This window comes from Pseudochaenichthys georgianus, chromosome 12, assembly GCF_902827115.2.
Source record: "Pseudochaenichthys georgianus chromosome 12, fPseGeo1.2, whole genome shotgun sequence".
Classification (NCBI taxonomy): Eukaryota; Metazoa; Chordata; class Actinopteri; order Perciformes; family Channichthyidae; genus Pseudochaenichthys; species Pseudochaenichthys georgianus.
This window is the reverse complement of record NC_047514.1, coordinates 7,563,678-7,582,655: the sequence shown is the minus strand read 5'-3', so window position 1 is coordinate 7,582,655 and position 18,978 is coordinate 7,563,678. Positions and strand designations below refer to the sequence as shown.

The 18,978-nt window shown below is 40.0% G+C and overlaps 2 protein-coding genes and 1 long non-coding RNA gene across 3 annotated transcripts; 1 reads left to right on the top strand and 2 right to left on the bottom strand.

The window, feature by feature from the left end:
- Nucleotides 1-447: 447 nt before the first annotated feature.
- Nucleotides 448-1,227, top strand: LOC117456583 (phospholipase A2-like). The gene is made up of 4 exons (XM_034096510.1): nt 448-529; nt 624-771; nt 854-987; nt 1,098-1,227. Exons 1-4 carry the CDS (start codon nt 481-483, stop codon nt 1,214-1,216), a joined length of 450 nt encoding a protein of 149 aa, XP_033952401.1. The 5' UTR covers nt 448-480; the 3' UTR covers nt 1,217-1,227.
- Nucleotides 1,228-6,479: 5,252 nt separating this feature from the next.
- Nucleotides 6,480-7,236, bottom strand: LOC139434909 (uncharacterized). The gene is made up of 3 exons (XR_011644201.1): nt 7,163-7,236; nt 6,726-6,786; nt 6,480-6,613 (listed from the first exon to the last, which is right to left on the bottom strand). It is a non-coding gene; the product is annotated as an uncharacterized lncRNA (long non-coding RNA).
- Nucleotides 7,237-12,409: 5,173 nt separating this feature from the next.
- LOC117456520 (protein phosphatase 1 regulatory subunit 3C-like) lies at nt 12,410-14,361 on the bottom strand. Its single transcript, XM_034096436.1, has 3 exons — nt 14,284-14,361; nt 14,082-14,172; nt 12,410-13,964 (listed from the first exon to the last, which is right to left on the bottom strand). The coding sequence occupies exons 2-3, from the start codon at nt 14,093-14,095 to the stop codon at nt 12,899-12,901; spliced, it is 1,080 nt and encodes a 359-aa protein (XP_033952327.1). The 5' UTR covers nt 14,096-14,172; nt 14,284-14,361; the 3' UTR covers nt 12,410-12,898.
- Nucleotides 14,362-18,978: the final 4,617 nt, after the last annotated feature.

The window sequence follows — 18,978 nt, the reverse complement described above, 5'->3', positions numbered from 1 at the left end:
AAACACAATTTGCAGGTTTCTAAACCTTGTCCGACCCACAACCCCATGTTTAGGGCAGACCATTGAAATTATAGTTGTCAATTGTGTTATGAAGCTAAACATTGCATTTAGAGCATGGAAGCAGAGCAAATGTATTACATAAGGGACAAAAACGTTCTCACAGAGCAAAATTTTAACCAAGATTTATTTAGAAACTTTTCTTTGGATGAGTCTTGAAGATAACAACAACTAGTATCCCTAAAGGTTATTCAAGCTCCCCATGGATCCCTCACCCCAAGGCCGAGCAACTCTAGTTACACAACATCAAACACAGGCTCAGAGTCCAAGGTTTAGAGAGTGTGAGAATTGTACCTGCCTTCGTGTTTGAAGGCGTGAGACCCTGCGTAGTACAAACATCTGACAGAGCAGCCCCTGAGGTCCCATACTTGATATAAAAAGAGGCACTGATGTAAGAGCGAGAGCTTCTCTGTGACTTACAGGATGAATACCCTACAGGTTATGTTTCTCTTGGCTGCAGGCCTCTCTGTCAGTGAGTACAACTCCACAAAAGTTGTTCATCTTGGTGGTTGTGAACAGCTAGAGCTTGTTGTTGAGTAAAACTGTGTCTTTTTGTTGCGTTTTAGCCCACTCACTGGACTACAGGGCTCTGAATCAGTTCAGGAGGATGATCCTGTGTGTGATGCCTGATAGCTGGCCTATTTTCGATTACGCTGACTACGGCTGCTACTGTGGGAAAGGAGGCTCCGGCACACCTGTGGATGATGTGGATAGGTCAAGATTCACTCTGAGTTATACTCAAGACATTGAAAAAACAACGTTGTCCAGTCTGTTTAATATTCAACTTGACCCATAGGTGCTGCCAAGTGCACGATCTGTGTTTCAACGAAGCAATGCAACACCCTGAGTGCTGGGCCATCATCAATAACCCGTACACCGAGTTCTACAGCTACAGCTGCGACAAGCCAAACCATAAGGTCTCCTGCGGCAGTGAGTACACCAAAACAACAGGACCAAAATTACTCTCTGGTACTTTAACTTTATAGGACTGTTTGTCTGCCTTGTGGTACTCAGAATGCTCTCTGTTTCATTATCCTTAGGTGACAACAACGCTTGTGAGATGTTCATCTGCGAGTGCGACAGGGTGGCCGCAGAGTGTTTTGGCGTATCGCCTTGGAACCCTGAGCATGAGCACCTGCCCAGCGACCGCTGTCACTGAACAGTAACAGTAATTGTGTATGTAATTGTAAGGATATCCTGAAAATAAAGACACATTCATCTGGATCTCATTATAACATCACATGGTATTTAGGGCTCTATAGTCTACCTTTGGTTTTCAGCATTAAAACAGCAGTACAGCATAGACTCAGAACATTTGACATTCATTTCATTTCAAACCTTTATTTATTCAGATTGGTCCCATTGAGATCATAGATCTCTTTTTCAAGGGAGACCTGCAGCATATAGATTCCACATGAAACATAAAACAATAAAGGACATTACACATTATATTTACAGGATACATAGTTATAGACATTTACAAGTGCCCATTGTATCAGCAAGCATTTCATTTACCCTAGCTTTAAAAACATGCAGAGGAATGAGATTGCTCAGTTTCAATTCTTGCTGAAGATTGTTCCAAGCAAGTGGAGCTGCGCACATAAAAGCTGTCTTACCGAAGACAGTCCTTGCTCTTGGCACATCTAACAAGACTACATCATGTGACCTCAGACAATAGCTGCTTGCAACTCTCTGTGTTATCAGAGAGCAGATATAACATCTTTCTGTAAAAGTCCCAACATTTTATATTGGCTTGTATATATATAGATATATATAGATTATGGACTATTGTGATGTTGTCTACCAAAATGCACATACATCAGATCTTGCTCCACTCAACATAGCCTACAATAGACTATGCAGATTTGTTCTTGGTTGTCCTTTTCGTACACATCACTGCACAATGTATAACCAACTTAAATGGCCTTCTTTAAATGTAAGAAGACACATGCATTGGCTTCAGCTGATATTTAAATGCATTTATCTTAACTATCCCCCTTATTTAAAGCAGTATTTTGTACCCTACTCACCAATTCATCAAGTTAGACATTCTGTTCAGATTTATTTCTCTGTCCCCTCTGCAAAAAAATTGATTGGCAGAAGAGCGTTCATGTTCAAAGCCCCAACAGACTGGAATACTTTACCTGCTGCTATTAGATCTCTTGCATCATTGGGTTTATTTAAACATGCATTATCATCTCACTTTCAACTGGTCTGTACTTGTTATTAACTCATAAATGATTTTCAAATAAACACAACTGCATATTTACAACTGTTACACATGCTGATGTAACGCAAATGTTCCAACTTGGGATCAATAAAGTATATCTTATCTTAAGCTGATCGATGGCTACTGCCATATTTGCAAAATTTGCCTCTGAACCTTGACAAGTGCATGTTTCAGGCTTATCAATTAATGTAATGTAATCAATTAACAACAGGGGTCACAAGCATAAGACCAGCTGTTAAATAAAGCTCTTCTGACCTTAGCTGGTATGTGAGTATATATATTAATGCTGCCCATTATGGGCACAAGCAATTTTCACCCATTTATTAATTATTTGTTTTAAATTTGAGTGTTTCCTATCCCCTAAACCTCCAGTTTAATACTGGCAACTTCTTATTATGGGAAATACGAAAACGTCTTTTAAAACTACAACTCCCAGTAGAGACGTGCCATAGATAGAGAACATGTTGCGAAACAGAATAGCCATCATGTGTAGTTCTGGGGACGGGGTGGGGGAGGGGGCGGCGCGGTGGACTCGTTCAAATCCAGTTTTGGACAGTCTGCCGTGGTTCCATCCCATTTCAAGTGCTGTTCGAGAATCGGCATAACCCATGGTGTAGTCCAAATGATAGCTGGGGATTCTGGGTAGTGTAGTGTCTTCTGCCATCCTTTACTTCGAAAAAATATTTGTTTCTCCGAATCGAAGGGGGAAAATACAAAAGCATTGCACACAATTTAAACCAATCAATGTTGTGTAATTAACAAGGATAATCTGGTGTTTTTTAGTCGATGAGTAGTGCAGATATCACTGTAAAATCAATCGACAGTAAGAGGAGTACTTACTTCCGGGTGTACAATTCTCCGTTATCCAATGGGAATGGACGCTCACATTGCCTTTAAGGGCAGCCAACACAAACGAATGCCGTGCTTCCATGAGAGTCGAATCCCGCCGCAGATGGGAATACATTGCAATCAGTTGAAAGCTATTTGCATCCCTTTATGACGCTGAAGGAGCCTAGGAGCGTCACAACTGAACGCCACGGACACTGACCAAACGTCGCTCCTGGACGCTTAGGGAGTGAGAGTGTGTTGCCCAATGAGCTTTTTAATTTTTTTAAGAATTCATAGATACTTCAATGCCTTGTAAACTTTGATTATCTTGAACATAAGACATTGCTGTATTTTCAGATAGCATGTAGAAGGATTCTTTCCTCCAACTACTTGAGGGAACGGTTTCTCCAAAAATATCAACAAATGTACCAACAATTAGTTTATATAGGTTTGTAGAAGGGCTGGCACAATGTTATTAACCAAATATAAGTTATTTCATATCATATAACATGTTTTCTGGCCTGATTTGTGAAATGAACAAAGCAGTTTTGCAGTGAACCTTTTTATATACCGACTAAGTTTATATGCACAGAATACATAAAGGTTGCAGAAGCTTTCGAGTAGGGTCCAGTTTGTTAATCACATTCAGATCTGGATGCTATTTTGTTTCAACAAAATATTTAGATCACCTTTGTAATTTTTAATCAATATGTGTTTATTATTGTTATCAATTTAAGTAATGTAATGTTTCACCTCAAAATATAATTTCATCATAAAACGGTTCCATTTGTTCCATTGAAGTACAGTGAATCATCATATTGAGTTTTGGCCCAGCCCTACTTTACAGTATGCACATCAACTATGCAATGGCTGCCATTGTACAGTTAGGGAGGCTCCCTTTTAATCATGTACTAATCCTGCAAGGAGCTACCATTTTTGGCAATAATTTGAGCCATGTTGGCTAACAAAACAATCAATTTCAACTGCTTTTTAAGGTGATCAACACTTGTAATTACTGTAATTATTTCCCTAATGTGTCCTTCGTTGCTTCACACAACTGATGTTTACAGGTGGATTCAGTCTCTGCAGGTCCCGAGGTCCCATACTTGATATAAAAAGAGGCACTGATGTAAGAGCGAGAGCTTCTCTGTGACTTACAGGATGAATACCCTACAGCAGGGCTATTCAATTACACATTCAATTGGGCCAGATTTTATAACTACAAAATTCAGCTGGGCCAGACATTCAGCGGCCTGTAAAAAGCGGGTAATGACACATTTTAAACCAACACATATTACTGCGATGAAAAACATGCCATTTGTATTCATTGTTCATCTAACAAAAGTGCATAAAAACACAACAAATTAGCATTAATTTAACAGAATCTGAGGCATCAGTGCATACAAAAAAAAGTGCACAGTTGTAGCATTACATGTGTTCGCTTTAGAAGTAAAATATTCAGATAATTTTTTTCGACCCAGACACATTACAAAGTGCATTTAAATACAAAAATAACTGTCAAACCCTTCAGTGCACAAACCCATAACAAGGGATAAGGGTAACTAACATGAATGAATACTACACTACACGTCTACTATGGTAAACTAGGTGCTTACTATCACCGCATGTGTGATTTGTCATCGCTGACTTTCTCAATGGGAGAAGTGACATTTTTAGTTTTGAACAAGAGCAGTGATTTTTGGCTCATAGGATGTCAATGCAATCCTAAAACATTGGTGAAGAGTGCTGTCAGTCAGGGAGCAGCGAGTGCTACTTTTGATTGAGTTCATGTGTGAAAAGCTTGACTCACATTTGTATGTTGATCCAAACATACTGAGCACACAGATCGCTACTTTCTGAACGAAGGGAACTGCCGTTTGTTGACGTCACTCCAAAACTTCGCTGGCCCGTTAGTGCGCTGCGCTTGGGGCATCCGGTTACGGATGAATGCATGTCAATAAGTTTCAGTGTACATTTCCCCTCGTCGATGGAGGGGACCACTTCCTTTGCTCTGGTGGATACGCCCCCCTCCATTGCAACAGTGGAGGGGTCTCTGACAAAGCCCATCACCTCTGTGGGCAGAGCAAGTCCATCCAATTGACCAAAGTTCTCTTTCAACCTCGCAATGAAATCTGTCATCACATCCGTGATTTGTGCCGGGGATGTGATGTGTTTGTGGAGCGTCGGAAAATGCAGCATCCGACCCGTACTCAAGTCGGTCGCGAAAAGGTCCAGCTTGACTTGGGCAATGACTCGCGCATCTGCTCCACAAGATCAATGACCGTTTTGTCTTTGTTTACACTTCAGAGTTGAGAGAGACATGTTTTAGAGTTGCTATCATAGGACCATCGTTACTAGCACCACTAGATGCACTTTCAAAAAACGTGCTGCGTTGTGGTTTGGTGCAGAGCTATTTAATAGAAGAGTTACGACACCGGAAGTCCAAAAACGGTTATCGTCACGTGGTTCATGTAGACGAGGATCGTTCCCCGGAAGTTCATGGCGGGCAATGTGAATGCATTGATAACAGGAGCTAGAACTACGATTTTTGATAATTATTAGTGAATAAAGGTTTTGATTTGCAATATGTATACAACAAATCGATATGTGTATGTATTTACATCAATATGTTTTCAAAAATAAAATCGAATTTGCTAATATTGAGTGATAATATTAGGATTAGTGTGAACAACTAGTTTACATGTTACTAACAGTGCCTTGGTTAAAGAGCCTGTTGCTGTTTATTTATAGCTTTGAATTCTTTCAAACCAATATTATCTTCTTAAACTTGTATGGTAGTCAGGAGGATCACTTTCTAATGTTTTTTGATACATTTAGAGGGAGGGGATCTAAAGTAATGCTTTAAAATTCAGATTGGATTCATTTCTACCATTTTCTTAAATTCATGGTAGTTTCAGTAATCCCCTGGTAATTGAGGACACAAGTTATCTAAATGACTAATGTCGTCTTTATGGCTTTCAGAAAGGACAGGAGACCGACAGGATATGATGATGATGATGATGTTAAATGTGTTGCTTTAGGAACATCCATTGCAAATACATGTAATTCAATAAACATTGAATAGCATATCATGCAGTTTGTCGGTGCCTTTTCCTCCGTGTTATCCTGGTTTGCTGTGCTGCCTCCTAGTCGCCACCATGGTTTGTTGTGCTGCCTGGGGATGCTCAAATCGCTCAGAGAAAGGAGTACGAATGTACGGCTTCCCCACTGACACAGAGCGGAGGAAAAAATGGCTGGCTCAAGTCAGCAGGAGCAATTTCACGACCAACAGCAACAAAATATGTGATTTATATACAAACACTGCATTTGCACTTTTTCACAAAACGAAAACCACACCATTGGGAAAGCTTAATGTTTTGTTTAATACAAAAAAACAGGGAAAGGCTTGAAAAACATTGAGAGTTGAGACTCAGGGTGCAGGGTGAGGGTCTCAGTGCAGGTATTCAGGCTCCATTGAACCCCCCTCTGGTTCTTGTGCTGAGAGAGGGAGCAACAGACAGGAGAAAGGGTTATACACACCTATATAGCACACCTATTGCCTTGGGGAGATAACGTGTTTACTTATATAAAACAGTAGTATTAAACGTACCTTGTGTTTTCACTCTCACTTAAGTCCCTCTCCCTTTGCCATCAATCCAGAATCAGCTGGGCTGCAACATTATACAGACAGGTAATAATCAACAGAATCACAAGGACACTATATGGCTCTGCTAAAAACACTCACTCTTACACGCACCAAAGTTATATTTAACTCCCTCCACCCCCGCATACAATCCCGTTTAGAAGCCCCTCTTCTCTAATTCAACATGTTGGACGAAATGACAGAGAGAACGGAATTTACAATTAAAAGGCTGTTCAACGTGTGTTGCTAACTTGCTTCGGTATGCTAGCTTAATCTGTTATCTGTAAACGTTCCCTAAATCTACTAATTTAGGGATAATCCACTGACATCCTTTAATACACATGTTCATTTGAATCAGATGTACTGATAATATCCGCAATATACATCTTTAAACTTCTTCTTACCTTTAAAAGTCCGTCAGGATTGGTGTATTATGCTGCAACTCCACAGCTCTGCCAGCCTTGGCGCTAACTTCCGGGGAACGATTGAGAGAATCCACGATCCGCCATTGCTGTAAAAAAGTGGTCCATTGGAGTGAACGGAGATGTCGTAACTCTTCTATTAAATGGCTCTGGTTTGGTGGTTTCTAGCAACGCGGATTGTTGCGTTCATGGTCTGTACTAGTGTAGGAATTTGGCCACGAGAGGCTGGGCCACTCGGGAGTTGGTTCTGGGCCGCATCTGGCCCGCGGGCCGCCATTTGAATAGGCCTGCCCTACAGGTTATGTTTCTCTTGGCTGCAGGCCTCTCTGTCAGTGAGTACAACTCCACAAAAGTTGTTCATCTTGGTGGTTGTGAACAGCTAGAGCTTGTTGTTGAGTAAAACTGTGTCTTTTTGTTGCGTTTTAGCCCACTCACTGGACTACAGGGCTCTGAATCAGTTCAGGAGGATGATCCTGTGTGTGATGCCTGATAGCTGGCCTATTTTCGATTACGCTGACTACGGCTGCTACTGTGGGAAAGGAGGCTCCGGCACACCTGTGGATGATGTGGATAGGTCAAGATTCACTCTGAGTTATACTCAAGACATTTCATCATAAAACGGTTCCATTGAAGTACAGTGAATCATCATATTGAGTTTTGGCCCAGCCCTACTTTACAGTATGCACATCAACTATGCAATGGCTGCCATTGTACAGTTAGGGAGGCTCCCTTTTAATCCAACACACTCTCACTCCCTAAGCGTCCAATAGCGACGTTTGGTCAGTGTCCGTGGCGTCCAATTGTGACGCTCCTAGGCTCCTTCAGCGTCATAAAGGGACGCAAATAGCTTTCAACTGATTGCAATGTATTCCCATCTGCGTCGGGATTTGACGCTCATGGAAGCACGGCATTCGTTTATGTCGGCTGCCCTTAAAGGTAATGTGAGCGTCCATTCCCAGGAGTAAATGGCAGAAGACACTACACTACCCAGAATCCCCAGCTATCGTTTGGACTACACCATGTGCTCTTGACAAACCCCGTGATAGTCCTCAAGCTCTGTGATTGGAGAGTGTGCTCCGAGGGTTAAGCCGATTCTCGAACAGCACTTGAAATGGGATGGAACCACGGCAGACTGTCCAAAACTGGATTTGAACGGGTCCACCGCGTCCCCCCTCCCCCACCCCGTCCCCAGAACTACACATGCTGGCTATTCTGTTTCGCAACATGTTCTCTATGGCACGTCTCTACTGGGAGTTGTAGTTTTAAAAGACGTTTTCGTATTTCCCATAATAAGAAGTTGCCAGTATTAAACTGTGTACATCCCTGGAGGTTTAGGGGACAGGAAACACTCACATTTAAAACATATAATTAATAAATGGGTGAAAATTGCTTGTGCCCAATATGGGCAGTATTAATATATATACCCACATGCCAGCTAAGGTCAGAAGAGCTTTATTTAACCGCTGGTCTTATGTGTGTGACCCCTGTGATAACATTACATTACATTCATTGATAAGCCTGAAACATGCACTTGTCAAGGTTCAGAGGCACATTTTGCAAATATGGCAGTAGCCATCGATCAGCTTAAGATAAGATATACTTTATTGATCCCAAGTTGGAACATTTGCGTTACATCAGCATGTGTAACAGTTAAATATGCAGTTGTATTTATTTGAAAATCATTTAGTATAATCACATAAATTCTGTGTTTTATATTCAACAATTCTGTGTTCTTTATTTATTGATTGTTCAATACCTGACAAGGCCGGAGATGAAATATCTACATACATCTTATATGTATAATACATTATGTATAATATCAGTTAAAATAAGTGCTTCAACATAGTTAACATTGCTGGAGGTATGCACAAATATTGATAGATGTCTTGTAATGCACTGTTGAGGAACCTGCGACCCAAGTTTTTCATTCAGTGCAGAACTACACCACAGTTGTGTAGGCCTATATGATATGTCAATAAACCTTAGACAATCTTGAAATCTTGAACGGGATGTGCAAAATAGTCATTACATACAGTCTTTAATTAACAATTAGTAGAGAATAACGAGTAATGAATATACTTTATAGGGATCGTATTAATATCTAATAATAAAAATATTGAAATTCAATAACATGCTTTAACCACCAGGTGTCTCTTTATATCATCTGTGCACCTTTATGGTGTAAATACAGCCTATCTACCAATTGGATCAAATATAAAAGTGAGCCGAATTAGTGTTGATACTGCAAGGAGACGTATTGTGTGAAAAGAAATGTAAGATGTTGTTTAATGGCTGATATATTTATGATCCACGTCACGTTTTCAGTTCCTCATGTTTGTCTTCTCATCAGGGCTCTATAAATACAGAACTACGGCAGATATGTAATATGTAATGCAGCCGAACCGTGTATTACAATGCCGTTATGTGATAACTTTCAAAGAGAAAAGCAAGCACACTCGGAATAAGGTATTATTATTATTTTGGTCTGTTTCCGGTATTTGTTAATGACGACGTGCTCTGAGATGTGAGACTGGAATTGCACAGGGGGGAAATAACGTAAGCTATCTTTAGATGCGGATTTTGTTAAACTAATATGTTTAGGCTGTGGACCAACACTATACATTGACGGGGAAGGGGGTAGCAATAAAGATAACACCATTAAACAGTTACACAACATAACAGAAATAATATCGATAGCAGCGTCCCTAGCAACCACCTTGGTAACAATGAAAACGTCGCGATTTCCTGAAGTAATCTTCATAATAACTAGCAAACTAAAGATCATGTACATCCACTGCACACATAATCTGAAATAACAACTCATATTTCTCGCATCAAATGACATCAAAACGCATTTTAATGGCCAAATTAACTTTAAAATAGACCTTTTCTACCAAGAATAAAACGAATTTCGGCCATGTTTTCTTTTTCTGCAGGGAGAAATTTGAAGATCACGTGACATAGACGCCAGCCATCGGAATGAATGGTGAAAAAAACGGGGTTTGTCAAACAGAGCACATGGTGTAGGCCAAACGATAACTGGGGATTCTGGGTAGTGTAGTGTCTTCTGCCATCCTTTACTCAGAAAACATATTTGTTTCTCCGAATCGAAGGGGAAAAATACAAAAGCATTGCACACAATTTAAACCAATCAATGTTGTGTAATCAACAAGGATAATCTGGTGTTTTTTAGTCGATGAGTAGTGCAGATATCACTGTAAAATCAATCGACAGTAAGAGGAGTACTTACTTCCGGGTGTAAAATTCTCCGTTATCCAATGGGAATGGATGCTCACATTGCCTTTAAGGGCAGCCGGCATAAACGAATGCCGTGCTTCCATGAGCGTCAAATCCCGACGCAGATGGGAATACATTGCAATCAGTTGAAAGCTATTTGCGTCCCTTTATGACGCTGAAGGAGACTAGGAGCGTCAAAATTGGACGCCACGGACACTGACCAAACGTCGCTATTGGACGCTTAGGGAGTGAGAGTGTGTTGTTTAATCATGTACTAATCCTGCAAGGAGCTACAATTTTTGGCAATAATTTGAGCCATGTTGGCTAACAAAACAATCAATTTCAACCGTACTTTTAGCCCCCTCTTTGTGTTCACAGCTGTGGCTGCAGCACACTGGATCGGTCCACAGGCTATTGTGCAGACAGCACTCAGCAACAGCACTGTGAGCACCAGCAGCTGGGAGCTGGGAGCTGGCTGCTGGCCGCGCGCCAGCTGTGGCTGCTGCTGGAAACAAGATAAAAACCAGAGAAACGACAAGTGCGGGGACAAATAGTTATTTCCCACGAAAGGGGTTTCCCCCTTTGTGTGTTCATATATGTGTGATTATATGTACATTGCTGTTGTTATGATTGGTAACACTATGATGCCAAAAAAGTGTTTAGGGGGAGGATGAGTGAACTAATAACCCAGCAAGGTATAACTTCTTTAAAATTGATTTACTTTACTTTATTATTTTACTTTTTAGATATTGTTAAGAGTGCATTTGTTACTTTTACTTAAGTTTCAGTTCATACACATATTAGACATAGTTGCATAGTTATTTTGCATCCACAATAGATCAAATAAATCATCAAACATTCTTGCAGTAGTATAAAAAAGCCACTTTGCTTAAACTTTTGCTCCAGATGATTTTATGATTTAAGATTTATGATTGTGATGCCTACTTTTGTCAAATTCCTCATGCGTGTAAACCTACCTGGTAATAAACCTGTTTCTGATTTCTGATTATTTTGTTATTGTTTGTAACTTTTTCTCATGTGTTAATTAAGATCTAAGTAAAGCATAATTGGTTTGGTTAATTTGTTTTTCAGTTTTAAAAAACGATCTCAGAGTACTCTCCAGTTTCACTTTATAGACCGAAAAAATACTTTTTAATTGGGTCGATACCAATACTTTGGTAAAGTGTAAAGGATGCAACTGTCTCAAAGCTACATCAAAATGCTAGAAATAGACTAGTTCCATGGCTGTTTATCCTATCATTCATTGGAGGACATCTAACACCTTGCACCAGCCGAACACTGTCTAGCCGAGTGAATACAAAGTGCTTTAGGGTACAAGGTGTGTAAAACTGCTATGCATTCCAGCTTCCATTTATGGTGCATCAACTTTAGTTCACAAAGGGCGGTCCAGGGCGGACTCCCTGGAAAAAGGTTGTGGAAAAAGAAACAAGTTTAACAGAAACATGACTAAGACAGAAAGGAACAGAAAAAACAGACAGACCAACTTTCTCAGTGTCTAACAATGATGACTCCACCCTTGGGCGTGTAAACACAGGCCCACGCTTTTTTTCTAAAGTCCCGGTGCTCATGCTGCCATGGATATTCAATATTTGCCATACCAATCAAAGACAGTTTGAGAGTAACAGTTCCCAGCATGTTATTCCAGCTCTCACAACAGATAAGAGAGTGTCTAAAACAGAATGTTATATGCAAATCATGAAGCACATGAAAAGACGCATCAGAAATTTGAGCTTGAACCAAGAGAAACAAAGTTTGCCGGGATATAGTGTAGTTCATTTTCTACTTTCGCTCCATGGCCTTTAAAATCAGGGATTGAATGTGTTCATGCAAGACTGCAAAACATAACATTGTAAACTATAAGCTGTATTTCTAAAAGGCCATGTGTTTGATGATTAGGATGTAACCTCTGCATAAGGAAGGGAAGAGAAAGAAAGGTTTCTTTACAAAAATAGATTTATTCAGAACAATATTGCATGTATACTTCACATTTCAACAGGGTAGTTCATCTCACAGAAATGACCACAACCTCTTGACACAACTCATTGTTGCTGGCACGTCATTTCAACCCGTGCCCCCGCCACAGTTACTGAAAATGCAAATGGGAGATATTTAGGATCTTATTTCATAGTGAACACAAGAAATCCCAGGTACGATATGGGTAAAGTTGGGTAGAATGAGTCAAACAAGGGACTTTTAATCAGGGAACTGCTGTTTGTTTCACGTCTAGAACCAAAAGTCAAACATACATTTCATGTCATTCATAGAACAAAGATATTTATTTTATAATTTATATTATTATCCTTTGTCCCTTCATCCGGTTCTGTGGTGTTAAGAGGTTGTGGTCATTTCAAGTAATTCTTTGTGATCATCTGCTTGGCTTTAGACCAACCAACGCTGGAAATTTTAGAAAGTCATGTATGCTTAAAAAACTTAACTCTAAATAAATATGAAATAGTGACATTATTTACATGTTGTCATAGTTCTGTTGAGGGGTTGGGCTGATCTCACTGCCTGGCCGAACCCTTTGCTCTCCACTCTCTGACTCTGCCTGATAAACCCCTCTGAAGAGTTCTGGAGGTCGATGGTCTTCCTCTGTGAATCAGTACAGTTCTGATTACTGAGGGTCGTGTGCATAGGCCGATATTGTGAAAGTGTGGTGTAACCACGGAAAGCATCCTCTTGGTGACCATTGGATCCATCCGTTTCCACGAACACCCTGTAGTTCTGTCCCTGGTTATTATCCCAGTGTAGTGTTGCGCCAGGTCCAGCCTTGAAGTACACAAAAAACTCAGCTCTCTCCTTCGGATCTATGTTCTTTGGCAAGCTTAGGTCAAAGGTGAACAAATTCAAATCAGAACCCCCATAGTGCTGCTGCTGCAGGAACTTGCAAGGGATGTCATGGTGGCTTCGCCAAGAGTCAAAGGTCACCCTTACTTGTACAGCCTCATCAATGCCGACATGGGAGACGAGCACTTTGCCGCTCAAGGAGTTCTCTGAGATGTTGCAGCTATCCAACTGCACACGCATGCCTCGTGTGAGGAAGGCTTTGTGGTCGAACGCTGGCTGAGGGAAACCCAGGCGCAACTTGCAGCGCTGCAGATTGTTTGATGGCGACTGTTGGCCTTGCAGTCTAGCGAAGGTGGGCTTTATCAGCACTTCTGAGGAAAGGGAAGATGGCTCAGAGATAAATAGGCGTACAGCAGTGAGAGCCAATCCAATTGCATCTGCGAAGACCACACGCTTCTTGTTCATATAGCCGCTGTCCCTGCGGAAGCAGCTCCGAGGCTCTGAGGACAGAGGAGAGGGGGGCTGCGAGGAGGATGCATGGAAGGGGGAAGAGGAACGAGGTGAGTTAAGGCCGCTCCGTGGAAGAGAGTTGGCCGGCTGATAACGGTGCTGTGCGGGATTCAGAGGAGTCTTGGACAGCAGCTGATAAATATGTTGGCGATGGCCGAGGGTCAGACATGCGGCAAGGTCTGCTGGCATCGCAGCGGGCTGGGTATGACTCCCAAAAGCATGGAGAGCTCTGAAGAAGAAGACATGATGAGGTTAGTATAAGACCTATAGTCAGAAGTACTCAGATCTAGTACTTAATTAAAATAAATTATACTACACTTAAGCGAATGAAAGCACGGGAGCTTACCTTGCACACTTCATCTTCAAAGGACTGAATGTGTTACGCTGTGGTGTAGTCTGTTGTCGTTGCCAAATGGCTGTGGATAATTCAAGATTATCTGTAAAAGGAAAATAATATTTAATGAGTAAGTTAATATGATCTCTGAATTGAACACAAATATATTAAAATACAGATGTCAAGGTGATGTTTCAATGCAAAGTATACTTACAGGCTGGAAGCTACCTTTGGTTTAATCCGATCAGTGAAAGAAAGAAGGATTGTGATTCTGATCTGTCTCTGTTCTCTCCGGAGCTTATCTAAGGAGTTTAGAAATGGGGCTGAACCTTTTGTGAAATATGTGGATAGAGTTCAGCCAATCAGGTAAAGCTCCTTCGTTTATGTCCAGCCCCCAAGGAAAATGTGGATGCAGACTTGAAGATTTCCTTTCATGGAGCACTGCTTTCATGATGATCAGGAAGTACTGAATGTTTTATTCACAACAAACTCAGAGCCCTTAATAAAGTTGAACACAAACACAAATTGTGCAAACATTTCAGACATGCTTTTTCATTTGTATTGACATGTATTTCTGGTACACACATGCCCCACATGTATGTACCACACATACAAGTCAATACGAAATACGAATCATGCATTATGACAGATTGTTATTCTGATTAACGTGACTTTTTAAATCGAATGAGAGCATTTGTGTAAAAGCAATATGCAATGCAATACAGAAATGCTTAACAAACTGGCATGACAAGTCAGAAAATGTAATACATGTATTCCCTGAAAGGTCAAATTACTGCTTTAACACATTAATGAAGGCATATGAAAAATGCTTAAAATAGCAGAAAACTTTAACCTATTAATCCAGTATGATCAAACAATTGCCAACACAGCTTTTCAAGTTGCTTATTAAATACTGCATTGTAATGGTCATTACAAAGTTGCACATGGCACTATAGAACAAACAGGTCTTGTGATATATTTCAAAATGATGGACTTTATTTTTGTGGTATTGCTATTGTTCTAGGAATCATTTGTATTGCCCCGGTCTGTAGACAGGCTAGTGGTTGAAGCGGTGTAGGAGTTCTCATCTTGCTGCACCCCATGCAGCTACAACAGATTATTCCTGATTTCTGTAACATTGTAAATAGATATACCGGAGATAGACTTTAAACGTGCCGACTTAGGTTGTTTTTAAACTGGTTAATTCAAGACTTCCGGAAATAATCACATTTTGTGGAAGAGATACAGTTCGTGTAAAGGGCTCTGAAACCGGAGCTCACCCTGGCTATTGTACTAGAAACAATCTTTTTGATAAATTTGTTCCGGATGTTTTGTTTGAGCACTTACTGTGAACGTGTGGCCTTACAGTCAAATCGTCACACATCAATTTTGTGTTTTTTCTTATTAATTAAAATATATGTGCTTTGTGCTACACAGTTGGACTTGCCTCTTCACAATTTTAAACCATTTTCCATATTTCAGGGATCTGAGCACATAGTAAATCTGAACATGATTGAGCTGTCATGAGATAAAAAAGGTGGAGAGGCAGATAGGACAGTGGTTTTTTAACAATGCTTTACATTTGTTTCCAATCTTCGTCAAATGAGAAAGCATTTAAATGAGATTTGCAGATTTTTTTATTACCAAATTGTGCTTTGTAATGTTCTTCTTTTGGAAGAGATATGATAAAACATATATATATATATATATGTTACAGTTTTTTTAGGAAACGTTTCTAACATCTCAGTTATTCTAAATATATAAAGACCTTTTTTCTTCTGTCTTTCAGGAGGAGTAACTGGTAGACATACTTGTTTGTTCAGAATGTCTGGTGTGCTCTTCATACAGACTTTCACACAGAGGTGAGGTCAGGGCACAACGCAATGACAAAGACACATTCCTTACTCTGCAGTCAGTGTACCTGCCCTCTGTTCGATCTGTACGCCAGCCTCATGGGGGGCAACATATAAACCAGCTCCTAGCGACAGCAGACAAATAACAATACAAGCATATGGGGTAATGTTTTTTTTTATTTGGTGTTTTTTTGTCCCACATTCTCTCTTTCAGGAGACTCTTTCACTGCATAGTGAGGGTTTATATTGAAGTGACTGTTATGATATTGAAGTAACTGTTATTTTGTATATATTGATTGTTGTGTTTTATCGTAATGTGTCTGTTGATTGTAAGGATGTACATATTTTATACATATTTGTATAATTGTATTTTTGTATTCGGGATTGTTGGACACGTTATTCCCCATGGTCTCTTCCCAGCTGTACGTGCCTGGAACACCTCCCTAGGCGCCCAGGTGGCATCCTTACTAAATCAAATCAAATCAAGTTTTATTTATTTTATTTTATATAGCACATTTATATATAAGACACTGGTACTTGCATACCATGCTGCGAATGGATCTGGCGCTTCCTACATCGAGGACATGGTTAAACTGTACACCCCAGCGCGTGCACTACGCTCTGCATCAGCCAAACGACTCGCTGCACCCTCACTGCGAGGGGGACCCAAGTTCCCATTAGCAAAAACACGTGGGTTTGCTATCCTGACTCCAAAATGGTGGAATGAGCTCCCCATTGAAATCAGGACAGCAGAAAGCCTGCACATCTTCCGGCGCAGACTGAAAACTCATCTCTTTCGACTCCACTTCGAGCGATAGAATTATTAACAAAGAACTGCTAACAGAGCACTTATATACTAATAAAGGACTGGCTTATCTAAAGCCAGTTGAGTAGCACTTGAAATGTTTGGCTCTATGAAACCTGATGTACTTATATGATTCTGTTTTCTTCAAGGTTGTGTCTTCCTGGTCGAATGTACTTATTGTAAGTCGCTTTGGATAAAAGGGTCAGCTAAATGCAATGTAATGTAATGTAATGTTATAAGCGATTTTTGGTCGAGCCAAAGTGCTGTACATATAATAAAAATAGCCTACAGTAGAGACACTTTACAGCAAATACAACAGCACAGATTGTTCAGAATATCAGTATGAGAAAGATGACACCCTCTATCCTTAGATTACTAGGTGCCCGAACCACCTCAACTGGCTCCTTTCGACGCGAGGGGGGAGCGGTTCAACTCCGAGTCCCTCCCGGATGACTGAACTTCTCACCTTATCCCTAAGGGAGACGCCAGCCACCCTGCGGAGAAAACCCATCTCGGCCGCTTGTATCCGCGATCACGTTCTTTCGGTCATGACATTTCTTTTTTTACTTTGACTTTGTTTATTTAAAAAAAAGGAGAAAAAGGGCTGCTTGCTCAAAGTACTCAATGAAAGTACAGGTCATTCAAATAAAATGAGGTGGTGCACAAATACTTAACCATCCATTGTGTATCTAAGGTCGAGTGTGTGGTTGTGAAAGAGTGTTTGTGTTCATTCCAATAGGCTGGACACAGGGGTGTGGCAGTGAGAGTGGCCTAATAATAATAATAAGGGGCACACCTTGTAAACAAATTTCACCATGTCCAATCTAATGAACCGGTTTGTCATACACTCTTGTTGGAAACATCCTTGCAATCTTTGAAATTCCTTATTCATTAGTAATAGTTTGCCTTGCTCCTTACACTTTAGACATGATTGTTGTACACTTGTTGGCCGTGTATGTATGTGTGAATCGATTTGCAAACATGGTCACAGCTATTGAAAATCGACACTTTAAAAAAGATGAATAATACTTTAACAGTAGCAGGGGACATATTTCTGCATTCAATTATTATACCTTTTATACTTTAAGTAAATTGTAACTTATTATTTCACCATAGTCAGTGGCTTTGCAATCGGCATATTAATTTGTAATCACGATGTAACTTGAATCTTCCCTTTATCTATGAGGGCTCATTTCAGAATGGGAGTCTCTTCTAGGGTCAGATCAAAATATAAATCCTCTTTAGCATTTTGGTGAAATGCAGGTCATCATGACAACCAAAATAATTTGAGATGGTAACCGGGGGTTGGCGTTTACCTTTACCACGCCAACAAGTAGAGTAAGTCCAGTGGATAAAAAGGATTTTCAAGTTTTGTTAGTGGTCGGCTAGAAACCGATTTATTTAATTCTGTTTTCATACAGACAGCCAACGTGAGAATCATTTGAAAGAATGCAAGAAATAAATGGTAAACAAATGTTTTAGCTGGTTAAATTACCTTTATCAGTTTTTGTTGTTAGCATAGCTTTGAAGTGGTTTAGCAGGCCGTTATCATCTATTGGTGAGTTGGACCTCCAAAGGTGACTTAAATTATATAACAATCTTACTTGTTTTGACCTAAAGTATGATATTTTCCTTAACCTAACCAAGTTTGCTCCTCTAAACCTAAAACATTTGTTAGTTTTGATTTACAATGTTTGCCATGTGTTTTTAAACTGCAACCTTCTTACCATTTGGTGATTTTTGGCGATACAAGCCATTTAAGGCAAGGCAAGTTTATTTATATAGTACCTTTCAACACAAGGCAATTCAAAGTGCTTTACAAACATGAAAGACATTAAGAAATTGGCATTTAAAAACAGTCATTAAAAAGCAAAGATAATAAAAGAAACATTAAAAGAAAAAAAAGACAGGCTTTAAAAGTTAAAGTGCAGTTTAAGATATGAATAGTTCAATTAAAAGCAGCGACAAAAAAAAAAAAAAAAAAAGTCCTCAGCCTGGATTTAAAAGTAGTCAGAGTTGCAGCGGACCTGCAGGTTTCTGGGAGTTTTTTCCAGATATTTGGACCATACTGTAATAACTGAACGCTGCTTCTCCATGTTTAGTTCTGACTCTGGGGACAGAAAGCTGACCAGTCCCTGAAGACCTGAGAGTTCTGGATGGTTCATAATTTAGCAGGAGGTCAGAAATGTATTTTGGGCCTAAAACATTCAAAGCTTTATAAACCAGCAGCAGTATTTTGAAATCAATTATT

Excerpts from the sequence above, each read along its gene's own strand:
- LOC117456583 (XM_034096510.1), top strand. The coding sequence starts at position 481 with ATGAATACCCTACAGGTTATGTTTCTCTTGGCTGCAGGCCTCTCTGTC. Across the intron at positions 530-623 it reads GGCTGCAGGCCTCTCTGTCA|CCCACTCACTGGACTACAGG; the intron begins GTGAGTACAACT and ends GTTGCGTTTTAG. Across the intron at positions 772-853 it reads CCTGTGGATGATGTGGATAG|GTGCTGCCAAGTGCACGATC; the intron begins GTCAAGATTCAC and ends CTTGACCCATAG.